This window comes from Anolis sagrei, chromosome 2 (genome assembly GCF_037176765.1).
Source record: "Anolis sagrei isolate rAnoSag1 chromosome 2, rAnoSag1.mat, whole genome shotgun sequence".
Classification (NCBI taxonomy): domain Eukaryota; kingdom Metazoa; phylum Chordata; class Lepidosauria; order Squamata; family Dactyloidae; genus Anolis; species Anolis sagrei.
Genome location: NC_090022.1, coordinates 194,484,371 through 194,496,863, shown reverse-complemented (window position 1 = coordinate 194,496,863; position 12,493 = coordinate 194,484,371). Strand labels below are relative to the sequence as shown.

Below are 12,493 nucleotides of genomic sequence, written 5' to 3'. Positions count from 1 at the left end.
ATTTCCAGGGTGGGAGAAAGAAGTCTTGTCTGTTTGAAGCCGATGTGAATGTTGCAATTAGCCACCTTAATTAGCATTGAATGGCCTTACAGCTTCAAAGCCTGGCTGTTTCCTGCCTTGGGTGATTGTTTGTTGGCAGGTGTCATGTCAGATCAAACAGAGAAGCCATTGAAATCCACAAGCATGTGGAAAATTTCAACAGAAAGGAGGAAACCATGAAAATGAACAAAATCTGGCTATTTTAAAAAAACTAAAATCAGGACAGTAAATAAAGAGAAACTTTCAAAAAACAGGGGAATTCCAGACAAGAATCAAGCAAGGCCAGCTAATACCTCCCAATATAGGATTTCCCCAGGCAGGAAGCAGCCAAGCTTTGAAACTGCAAGGCCATTAAATACTAATCAAGGTGGGCGATCGCAACATTCACACCAGCCTCAAACAAACAAGAGTTGTTTCCCCCACCCTGGACCGAGAGCAGGGCCTCCCCAGATGACCTTAAGCTCCTGCTGGTTCATAGGGAGAGATACATTTGGACAGGTAAGCTGGGCCGGAACCGTTTAGGGCTTTAAAAGCCAAAACCAGCACTGAATTGTGCCCGGTAGCAAACTGGCAGCCAGTGGAGTTGGCGCAATAGGGGAGTTGTGTACTTCCTGAGCACCGCTCCTGTTAGTAACCTTGCTGCCACCCGTTGGACCATTTGAAGCTTCCAAACAGTCTTCAAAGGCAGCCCCTCGTTGAGTGCATTGTAGTAGTCTATATGGGATGTAACCAGAGCGTGGACTACATTCAGTGCATCTGTCTATATGGGCCACAGTTCCTTATCCTCCTCAGCAATTTAGCATATATTCAAGTGTAGAAAGGGTAGTTTGTGTGAGTTGACAAATGACTATTCAAAGAATCATAGTTACAGGTGAGCAACCTGGCCTTTCTTATGCTTTTTGTAACTCACATAAGTGTGTTGCAAATGAACTTACCAAAAGCAAGTTCCACATCAAGGTCATGCAGCTATTGAGGTCACCAAGACAATAATGTGAAAATCAAACCAAAGCCAGACACAAAAGAAAGTCAGCTTGATACTAAGGAGTGGTCTGACGAACCATTTAAAAAAAGCAGTCCAAGTTTGAAAATACAGAACACTTCCCTCCCCTCAAAGAAGATATTTAGCAATGAAGACCAAAGGTTAATGACAACTGGGAATGTTCTTCACAATGTTGTTTTTGTGGCAGACGGAAAAGACTGGAGGCAATATAGCACTGGCCACACCTAGGTATGTACACTGGAAGTTCAGAGTGGGGTTCCCACCAAAAAGCTATTCAGCTCTAAAAGGTTCTCAGTGTGGCTCTGTGAAAGTATAAGACCCATGACAATGAGTCATTGAGAACACAAAGAATTATTACTGGTATTCATTCTTCACAAAATAGAAGGAAGAGAAGACTTCCACATAGAGCAAGAGATCATAATTCATAGTACATTGTCGAAGTACTATATGTTATCCTTCCATAAGCAATGCATAAACAGTTACCCATGCTTTCAAAAGTATTTGAAACATTTCCTCTACTTATACCTTAGACACCTTAAATGTCACTTTACACATTTTCTGCTTCATCTCTCAGCAGTTTAAAATAAAAATAAATCTAAAATAAAATAAAGAAAGCTCATAATTGTGATCCTGGGTGCTCATTTTGGAATCTGTTGACATTATTTTATTGATGAGAAGAGAGGTTGAAACATTCCAGAGATTAATTCCAGGGAGTTGTGGGGTGAAACAGTTCCTTCCATTTTGTCATGTGTGTGTGCACATGAACCTTCAATTTGACTTCCAGTGACCTCATGTATTCCATAGAATTTTCTTAGAGAAGGAATAGTCAGAGGTAGTTCCCGCCTCTGAAATTTAGCCTATAGCACAGGTAAAGGGAAACCAAGCATGGGGCCCAAATGCGCCCCCTTGGGCTCTTTTCGCAGCCCCTCCTCTCATTCACCATCCCTTCCTTCCTTCTCTCTTTCCTTCCCTCTCTCCCTTCTTTTCCCTCCTCTTTCTCCTTCCATCCTTCCTTCCCTTCCACCCTTTCATTCTTCCTTCCTTCCATCTTTCCTCCCTCCTTCCCTCTCTCCCTCTTTCTCCTTCCTTTCTACTCTTTTGTCTTTCCTTCCCTCTCTCCCTTCTTTACCCTCCTCTTTCTCCTCCCATCCTTCCTTCCCTTCCACCCTTTCGTTCTTCTTTCCTTCCCTCTTTCATCCCTCCTTCCCTCTCTCCCTCTTTCTCTTTCCTTTCTACTCTTTTGTCTTTCCTTCCTTCTCCCTTCCCTCCCTCCATTCCCTTCAACCTTTCCTTCCTTCTCTTTTTCCTTCCTCCTTTCCTCCTGGGGGATATTTAGCCAAGAGAAGAGAAGGTTGAGAGGGACCATGAGAACCATGTTTCAAGATTTCAAATGATGTCCCATTGAGAAGGAGGAGGAAGTAGAAAACTGACTTTCTGCTGCTCTAGCGACCAGGGCACAAGGAAGCAATGGGTTCAAATGGCAAGGAAAGGGATTAGGCTGAAAATATTAGGAAGAACTTCCTGAGAGTAAGAGCTGTTGGAGAGTGGCATAGGCTGCCTGGGAATGTGGTGGAGTCTCTGGAGGCTTTTCCACATAGGCTTTTTATTGAGAGTGCTTTGATTGTGCCTTCTTGTATGGCAGGGGGTTGGACTGGATAGCCCTTGGGGGTCTCTTCCAGCTCTAGGATTCTATATCAGGAGTAGGCAATACAGGGTCTAATAGATACACTTTTTCTCTTCTGTCCACCATCTCATCCTGATCAAGGCTAAGATACAAACATTTCCTGTTTTTCTTTGACTTTCTGCCTCCAAAGAGAAGAGGAAGGGGTGGAAAGGGCAGGGAGGGGACTTGGGGAGAACCCCCTCCCTCCCAGCCCACCCACCCTGATCCAACCCACCATGCAACCTCCAAATTAGTGTATCCCATGCCTGCTATCACATTTGGTATTTGTTGGTAGTCCGCAATCAACCCACACTGGCCCTGCTTAGCTTCCAAGGCCAAAGAGGATCTGGTGTCTTTAAGGTACCCCCCCCCCCCACAACACACCCTGTCATTTTTGTTATATTTCTGAAATAACTCAACTGCCCATGACAAAGACTTCTAATGGGTTTCACTATCACTTCTTCCTGGCTCCGCCTGGGAGTATATGAGGCCTCTTCTTGAGTGGAGGTTACTTTCCACACCACTGCTGTCCCATTCTAAAGAATGGAGCTACAGAAATAGGGCCCAAGTGATCTTCCTTGACAAAGATTGATTCAGTTGTGTTGCACAAAATGCCACACTACATTTCTCTCAACCCCTATTTTCATTCTCAGCCTTTAGGTTGTTTTCTTATGCTATGCTTGCATGGGATGACTTGTATAAGCAGAACCTGATACTTACGTCAAGCATTTTTATTTTTCTATGCTGGTAGGAATCTCTGCCTCATGATTGGTTTACTTATATGTCTTTCAGGACAACTGTGCAAAATGAGCCATGCAGGGAAGCAGGTCTTTCCTTCGGTTCCTTTCTCTTCATGTTCCAGCAGAGACAGGACACCTTGCAAAGATTTACAACCACCCCCTCTGCCACAGAAGAAAACAGTCAGCAGAGCTGTTTCATCACCCGATGGCTTTTACTGGGGACCAGCCTCTCCAGCTAGAGCAGCCATCCCCCCAACCAGCCCCAAACTGAACTTCAGCCAGTCAGAAAGCAATGTCTGTATCCGAGAAGAGTCTTCCTTTGGCTCTAACTTGGGGGTCAACCACCGGACATTTTCCTCCTCTGAATCCTTCGAGAAAGCTTTCAAAGGATCCAATTTCCCATTTCCGTGTTCTAGTCAGAACAGCAATGCCTGCTGTAGCCAGAACAAAAACTTGCCCCCTCGTTCTTCTTCCCAGCACAGTATGTCCACCCAGGTGTCCTCCTCCGGGTCCAGCCTCCAGCTCCACAACCTCCTCAGTAACATTGACAACAAGGAAGGGGTGTATGCCAAGCTGGGAGGGCTCTACGCAGAATCCTTACGCCGTCTTGTTTCCAAATGCGAAGACTGTTTCATGCGTGACCAGAAGAGTGAGCTGCATTTCAGTGAGAACAACTGGTCGCTCTTCAAACTGACATGTAACAAGCCATGTTGTGATTCAGGAGATGCCATATATTACTGTGCCACCTGCTCCAAGGACCCCTTGAGCACCTATGCCGTGAAGGTAAGTAAGCAGCTATTCCATAATGAAGAAAGGGAACACCTTTTCTTTGTTGATGACTTCCAGGAAATGTCATTGATGGAAAAGATGGTAAAGCTAATGATGGGATGAAACCAGACCCAACATTTGAGAAAGGTCGCATAGTTCTGCCTTGTGCAGATCCACTCTGTACAGCTTCATTCCTTCTTGTTCTGTCACATAGAACCTGCAGAGTGTCCCTGTTTCTCTGTTGCCCTCTCACACATAGTAACACTCTTCCCCATGTTTCTCTCCCTCTCTCTTTGTCACACACACACGTATACAGTGTTCGCTCACTTATCGTGGGTGTTACGTTCCAGGACCACCGGCGAAAACTGAAAATCCGCAAAGTAGGGACGCTGTATATATAGCACAAGAAACCAAGTTGATTCTTTTTCGTCAGGACTTGTCCTTTAATTTTGTTGATAATTTTGTCATTAATAACACTTTATATCAATTTATCTGGAACAGAACATTCTGTTTACAGGCCTGTGATTCCCTGTATCCCATTGTCTCTAAAAGAAGAAGTAGAAAATGTTTGTCTTGTTTTTGGCCAGGTGTGAAGGCTGATCTTAGAAATACGTTGCATATTTTACTTAGAGATTTTGAAATCTCAAATTTAGTTTCTTTCAATTTTTTAAAATTGAGGCTATCTGTGTTTCGTGATCGAATCTGTATTGCCCATAATGGTAGTCATCTTTTTCCTGACCTTTGTTTTTTTTCCCCCAAGTCACATGTTGACCTCATTTTTCAAATTTGTCTTCAATCATGAAGACTAGAAACTTTCCTTTTTTTAAAAAAAAATACATTTTCAGATGATTGCTAAAAATGATTGAGGGAATTTTGTTTGTCAGCAGTGTCTAGGGCAGTGATTCCCAACCTGTGGTTCACAAGAACTAAAATATGGTCTGCAGCCTCACTGTTACTACATCGCTGCAACGAGAGCAACTCGTCTCGCAACACCCTCTTATAGTGTCAAGACTTATTAAATATGGTTTTCTGTGGGCAAGCAGATGGCGATTACTGGATGGCATATGTGCTATATCAGAAACTAGAGCTGATGTGGTCTATCCGATGCAATGTTCTGAATCAACACCCCAAATAACCAAACCGAATCTAATGTTGGAGAGTGGTTCCTGGAAGTAATCCCTGATCAAAAAAGGTTGGGAACCACTGATCTAGGGCTTTTTCTTTTGCTCAGCTACTCTTTCTCTTGCCAGTGCGAACTGAAACTAAAATACAGATCATGAGTCAGCTCCAAAGAACTGGTCCAAAAGTTATTAAAGAACAGGAAAGAAGCTTTTGTTGCATTCGTTGTTTGATCTGCAAGCAACTGTTCTTCTGAACTGTTCTCCTGAAACTGAAGTGCAGCCAATAGGGTTCACTGCTATCTACTTGCTATTGTAGCCTTTATAGCCCAGATAGAGCAAACTTGGGCTGGTAGTGAGTATTGGCATCAACATTTCTATCAGATGAAATACAAAAAAGGGACAATCCCATATATCTCTGTAATCTATGGGATGCTACATTCCCACAGGTTGCTAGTGAAAGGATGTTCAGAGACATGGGACATGATTCGCTGAGAAATTCCTTCCAAGATTATGGCAACCAGACTGATTGAGAACTGGCAAATAGAGAGTGAAAACATGGAAGCAGTGAAGTCTTTGTAGGTGTGAAGATTACTGAAGAGGCAGACTGCAGCAAGGAAATCAGAAAACATTTACTTCTTGGGAGGAGAGCAATAACCAATCTCGATAAAATAGTGAAGAGACATCACACTGGCAATGAAGATCTGCATAGTTAAAGCAATGGTATTCCCCATAGTAACCTGTGGATGCAAGAGCTGGACCATAAGGAAAGCTGAGCAAGGAAGATAGACATTTTTGGACTGTGGTATGGGAGGAAAATACTGAGAGTGCCTTGGACCATGAGGAGATCCAACCAGTCCATACTTCAGGAAATAAAGCCTGACTGCTCACTGGAGGGAAGGATATTAGAGGCATAGATGAAGTACTTTGGCCACATCATGAGAAGACAGGAAAGCTTAGAGAAGACAATGATGCTGGGGGAAATGCAAGGGAAAAGGAAGAGGGGCCGACCAAGGGCAAGATGGATGGGTGGTATCCTTGAAGTGACTGGCTTGACCTTGAAGGAGCTGGGGGTGGTGATGGCCAACACGGAGCTCTGATGAGAGCTGGTCCATGAGGACACGAAGACTCAGAAGCAACTGAACGAATAAAAACAACAACAACAGAGTGTTCTCGGCAGTGCCAACCTAGAAATCATTTTTTTAAAATATGTAAGAACTACAGCAAGCAAAAGAGGCCTGGAAACAAACCCATAACTGGCTGAGTCCAAAGCCTGCATAATTTCTCTTTGCGCCCCTCTTTCTTTACACAGTGTGAATTGTGACACTCATTTTCAATGCGCTGCACGCACCGACGTCTGCACAGATGCCAGTTTCACAAAGGCCAGCCTTCCTGTCGCTCAAGTTACTTCCCTTGGTTTGGATTCCCAATGGAGGCTTACTACAGAAAGGGTGTGCTTGCAAAGGAATGAGACAAACCATTTTTTGTCTTCCCGGCAGACCACACGCATGTGTCCCTGCATTACAAAATGTGCCTTTATTGTCTGACGTTGGCAGACAGTAGCACACTGAAGCTCCAACAAAAGAATGGAGATGTAAGCTTGGCTGCTGTGCATGGATTCCAAATGGGGAAATGTAGCTAGGCAATTTTTTAGGAATGCTTTCATTCCCATTGCTGGAATATTTCTAATAGACAATAGTTTGAAGACTTGGCAGCTGAATTTTCCGGGGCCCCTTCCCCACCGCACCCGATCCGTGTGATGTTGTGGCACGGCTTGCAGGCATGAAAGAAGCTATAGATCAGATCACTGAGGAAGTCAAGCTTCAACAGGCCTGACTCTTTCAAAGTGTGAGCAGCAAAGACAAGGCCCCTGTCATCCTTGGGAGCCAAGGCACTGTTCATCTTTTTCTCACAAAAGATAAAATAATGAGCAGGATTGGCAGGAAACCGAGCCCAAGCAGTTTCACTTCAAAAGCCTCATCTCAAGGCTGAACTACACATTTGACAGAAGACCAAAGACTGAGAATGTGGGTCTGCAGAACCGAATATGCAGACAATTTCAAAGAAAGAAGTTGTACAACCCTTCAACACCTATCAATTTTCCTTCTTGAGCCCATTTTCCCCTGTGACGCATGTTTGCAGTACAATCAGCCCTCTGCATTCACAGGAGTTAGGAGTACAGAACCCCCATGAAAGTGAAAACCCACAGATGAAGAAATTGCTTTTTTAGTTGAGAGAACACCACTCCAGGAATTTCTAAGCCTTCTATCATGACTCTGTGGTCAGCATCTGCTGGAAGCTGAACATAACAACAACAACAACAACAATAATCTGCAAAGACTCTGGCACAAGCCAGTAAAGGTGGTCCCAGTGGTCATCGGCAAACTGGGTGCAGTGCCTAAAGACCTTGGCCTGCACTTAAACACAATCGGCGCTGACAAAATTACCATTTGCCAGCTGCAGAAGGCCACCTTCCTGGATCTGCATGCATTATTCGCCAATACATCACACAGTCCTAGACACTTGGGAAGTGTCCGATGTGTGATCCAATACAACAGCCAGCAGAGTGATCTTGTCTGCTGTGGACTCGTCTTGTTGTGTTTCTTCTTCTTCTTCTTCTTCTTCTTCTTCTTCTTCTTCTTCTTCTTCTTCTTCTTCTTCTTCTTTATAGCCCGCCACTGGAGGGATTCAGGCTGGTTAACATGAGGCCAAGCCCAAACAATTACAATAAAGCAAAAGTACATATAAAACAGACAATAACATCAAATAAAATGCTTAATAATAACATAGTAATGGAATGAAAATAACAAAACCATTATAAAACAAATGATAAATGCTAATGGAATTTTACAGAGTGAGCTAGAATTGCACTGGAGAAACTACAGATTCCTAGGGGTATTTTCTCCCTAGATATGTCTAGATCCCCCAGCATGAATGGAGGAAACTATCCATAGAGTCACAATGGAGGACCTAGAGAGTCTTAGAGATTTTTAATTACCCCTGTGAATATTCAAATCTGTAAAAGTCAAAACTGCAAAAAGTCAAAACTGGAAGGACAACTGTGGTCAGGGCTAGGGAAGAAAACTGTAAGAATAAAGCATAGATTTAATATACACTTTATTTATATTCTGCTTTATCTCCCTGGAGGGACTCAGAGCAGTTTACAATATACACATATAAGGCAAACATGTAATGCCTATTACACAGTGAACAACAACGACATACAATACACAGACAAAGGTAAAGGTCTTCCCCTTTTTCATTTCCGGCGTCTGGAGGCAATGCTCAACTCCAGCCATGGGGAGGCGCTCTTGTTCTATTTTTCCATGCCAAGAAGCCTGTTGTCCGTAGACATCTCGGATCATGTTTTGCCAGCATGTCTGCATGGGGCACCCTTTTACCTTCCCGTCAAGGCAATACCTATTGATCTACTTACACACCAACAGATTGTCTCTTTGGAAAAATTGCATGCTTCTGAATTGCTAGATTGGCAGAAACTAAGGCTAACAGCAGAGCTCACTCCAACTCGCAGCTTCAAACTGCCAACCATCTGATCAGCAGATTTCCTCCAGCTAGTGGTTTAACTTGCTGCACTGCAGCAGCCCCAATTTCTGCTGGAATTCCCCTGCTTTTTTAGTATTGTTCTTTATTTACTGTCCTGATTTTAGAGTTTTTAAAATATTGGTAGCCAGATTTTGTTCATTTTCATGGTTTCCTCCTTTCTGCTGAAATTGTCCACACGCTTGTGGATTTCAGTGGTTTCTCTGTGTAGTCTGACATGGTGGTTGTTAAGAATGGTCCAGCATTTCTGTGTTCTCAAATAATATGCTGTTTCTAGGTTGCTTCATCAGGTGCTCTACTATGGCTGACTTCTCTGGCTGAATTAGTCTGCAGTGTGTTTTGATTTTCTTTGCTTTTGGGTTAGGGAATTAGCAAGTCAGTATAGCTTTGACCAGCCTGCAGTCACACTTCCCAAGGGACAGCTAGGTAGGCAACTCCATGAGTCCCAAGTAATTTCTCTCTCACTGTGTGTAGTTCCTTGTGTTTTTATAACCTTTGGCCCCCAAAGAATCTGGAAAATTTCACACCGACAGGTTGTTCCTTTGGAGAGATGATGTGTCTCATGATCTTCAGCAGGTCTTATGTCATGATGTTTCCTAAATCTAATCGACGGCTCATATTGTTACCCTTCGGTTACCTAGAATTTGCCCTTTTGGCTCCAGGATAATGGAGTTATCACATGCTCCTGGAATTTCATAGTCAGGCTAGGGCTGATAGACAGTTGCAGTCCAACATTTAGAGGGCAGAGTTGCCTGCCTTGACTTTAGAGCAGGCATGGGCGAACTTTGGCCCTCCAGGTGTTTTGGATTTCAACTCCTTCAGTTCCTAACAACCTATCGGCTGTTAGGAATTGTGGGAGTTGAAGTCCAAAACACCTGGAGGGCCAAAGTTTGCCCGTGCCTGCTTTAGAGCATCTCTGACCTGGGACTCAGTATCTGCTGAATGTAAACGCCTTCCTCTTGCCATCACTTCTGCCAAATATTCCCGTTGCAGCTCCTTGCTCTGTGAAAGTCAAATGGTGTAAAAGTAACCAATGTGATTCAATGACATTTCTACTCCAGTCCTTAATCTGAACAATCCGAATGGAAAAATATGGCTTATTTTCATATATCCCTGAATCACATGGGAAACTGTGAGAGTTATAATCTAAGCGTACAACATTCTTAAACTCTAGAGCAGTGGTACTCAACCTGTGGGTTCCCAGATGCTTTGTCCTTCAACTCCCAAATCCTAACAGCTGGTAAACTGGCTGGGATTTCTGTGAGTTGGAGGCCAAAACACCTGGGGACCCACAGGTTGAGAACTACTGCTCTAGATGTTGTTATCCATGTTCCTCTGCTTCCCAGAAAAACCGCTTTCTTGGTTATGCCTCTCTGCTTGAAATTAAGCCTTTGTGAAGCAATATTTTTCTGGAACTAGACTTTTGCTCCTTTACATTCATTCCCCATCCCCTTCCCTTGCAGCTACCTTCTTAGCCTTTTATTTCTGCCACATTTCTCCTTTCTCAGTTCTTGTGGGTTTTTTCGGGCTATATGGCCATGTTCTAGAGGCATTTCTCCTGACGTTTCGCCTGCATCTATGGCAAGCTTCCTCAGAGGGTGAGGTCAGGCGAAACGTCAGGAGAAATGCCTCTAGAACATGGCCATATAGCCCGAAAAAACCCACAAGAACTGAGTGATTCCGGCCATGAAAGCCTTCGACAATACATTTTCTCCTTTCTGTTCACAGATATGCAAATCTCAAGACACGAAAGCTGCCACTTCCTGTTGCAGCCCCTCTGTTCCTGTTCACTACAACATCCAGCAGGACTGTGGCCATTTTGTCGCCTCGGTGCCCTCCAGCATGCTGAAAAGCGCTCCCATGGAGGGCCAGGGCCCCTCCCATGTGGCCTCTGAACAGGACTGCGTGGTCGTCATCACGCGAGAAGTGCCCCAACAAACTGCCGCTGACTTTGTGAGGGAAAGCAGGGCCTTCCACCAAGCGAAGCCGGAGCTGTACGAGAGGCGGGTGTGTTTCCTGCTCCTGCAGCTTTGCAATGGGCTGGAGCACCTCAAAGAGTACAGCGTAATCCACCGAGATCTCTGCCTGGAGAACCTGCTGCTGGTACATTGTGGGCCTCGCCCGAGTGGCTGCAACAAAACCAAAGAGGACAAGCACTTGCCAAGGCTCATCATCAGCAACTTTTTGAAAGCCAAGCAGAAGCCAACTGCAACCGAGTCGAAAGGGAAAAAGAACCAGGCCCGGCTAGCTCCTGAGATCGTTTCTGCTTCCCAGTACAAAAAGTTTGATGAATTCCAAACCGGCATCCTCATCTACGAATTGCTCCACCAGCCCAACCCATTTGAAGTGAAGGCCCACCTCCGGGGACAGGAATACAGCCCAGATGATCTCCCTCCACTCCCCAACCTTTCCATCTATTCTCGGGGGCTCCAGCAACTTGCTCACTTGCTGCTGGAAGCCGATCCGATCAAACGCATTCGCATTGGGGAAGCCAAGCGGATACTGCAGTGTCTGCTCTGGGGTCCCCGAAAGGACTTGACCGAACAGCCGCTGAACCACGAGGAGGCCCTCCGTGGGGCTCTTCACAACTGGATTGACATGAAACGGGCACTGCTAATGATGAAATTTGCAGAGCGGGCTGTGGACACCGAGCGTAGAATTGAGCTGGAGGATTGGCTCTGCTGTCAGTATTTAGCCTCTGCAGACCCAGTGTCTCTTTCTAAGTCCCTGACACTTCTTCAGCTACTTTGATTTCCACAATGTCTTTCAATTGGGGGGGCAGTTCTGAGGGATGTGGCATCAAGAGCTTTATTGGAGAAACTGTGAAAACAATGGTACACATCTTAAATCCCCTTTGTGCAGTTGTATTTGGGTAAGGCATACCATGGTTCATAGACAATGCAAAAAGATAAAAACAACTGGTAGATGTTTCATGAGTGTTGTGAAATTATTGTGAGTGTTGTGAAATGATAAATAATGTACCTTCGACCTTCTACCAAGTGTGTTGTTTTCTGGGTAATTCTTGCCATTTGTTTTGTCTTTTCCTAATATGGAAGAATTTGTTCTGCTAAGGCTTTCTCGTGTTACTTTTGCATTTGTTCATTGTTGGAGCAGAAGCTTATTCTCTGTAAAATGTGAAATATTTAAACAAATCCTCTCCAATGACAGCAGCGTTTTTCAACCTGGGGGTCGGGACCCCTGGGGAGGTTGTGAGGAGAGGTTTTAGAGGGGTTGCACAAGACCATCAGAGAAAACATATTTCTGATGGTCTTAGGAACCCCTTCGGCAGAGAAAGCCGAATAACTCTTCACCTCTCTTCCTTTTTGGAAACAGATGGCGAATCCTCCCACCAAAAGTCGTCCTCTGCTGTGATTGGCTGGCCTCTCAACCAAGGGGAGGTCTGTTTCTGAGACTTAACTGGGGAGAGAAGAGCAGGCGTGCTGAACTTATGGCAGTGTGATATTCGTGTGCAGGCAAGGGATAGCGTGCGAGGCTGGAGAGAGGCTCACGCCAGGGAGTCCCTTCAAGACACGGGGGTTCTGTGTGGGAAGTTTGGCCCAATTCTATCATTGGAGGGGTTCAGATCACAGCAGTTATAACCTCC

General features: G+C 44.7%; 1 protein-coding gene across 1 annotated transcript in view; it reads left to right on the top strand.

The window, feature by feature from the left end:
* Positions 1-11,882, top strand: part of PRAG1 (PEAK1 related, kinase-activating pseudokinase 1) — a 61,861-nt gene extending 49,979 nt beyond the window's left edge. Inside the window, exons 5-6 of the mRNA XM_060762716.2 lie at positions 3,495-4,225; positions 10,618-11,882. Of these exons, the coding sequence (XP_060618699.2) occupies positions 3,495-4,225; positions 10,618-11,640 (1,754 nt within the window). The 3' untranslated portion in view covers positions 11,641-11,882. The remainder of the gene's footprint in view (positions 1-3,494; positions 4,226-10,617) is intronic.
* Positions 11,883-12,493: the final 611 nt, after the last annotated feature.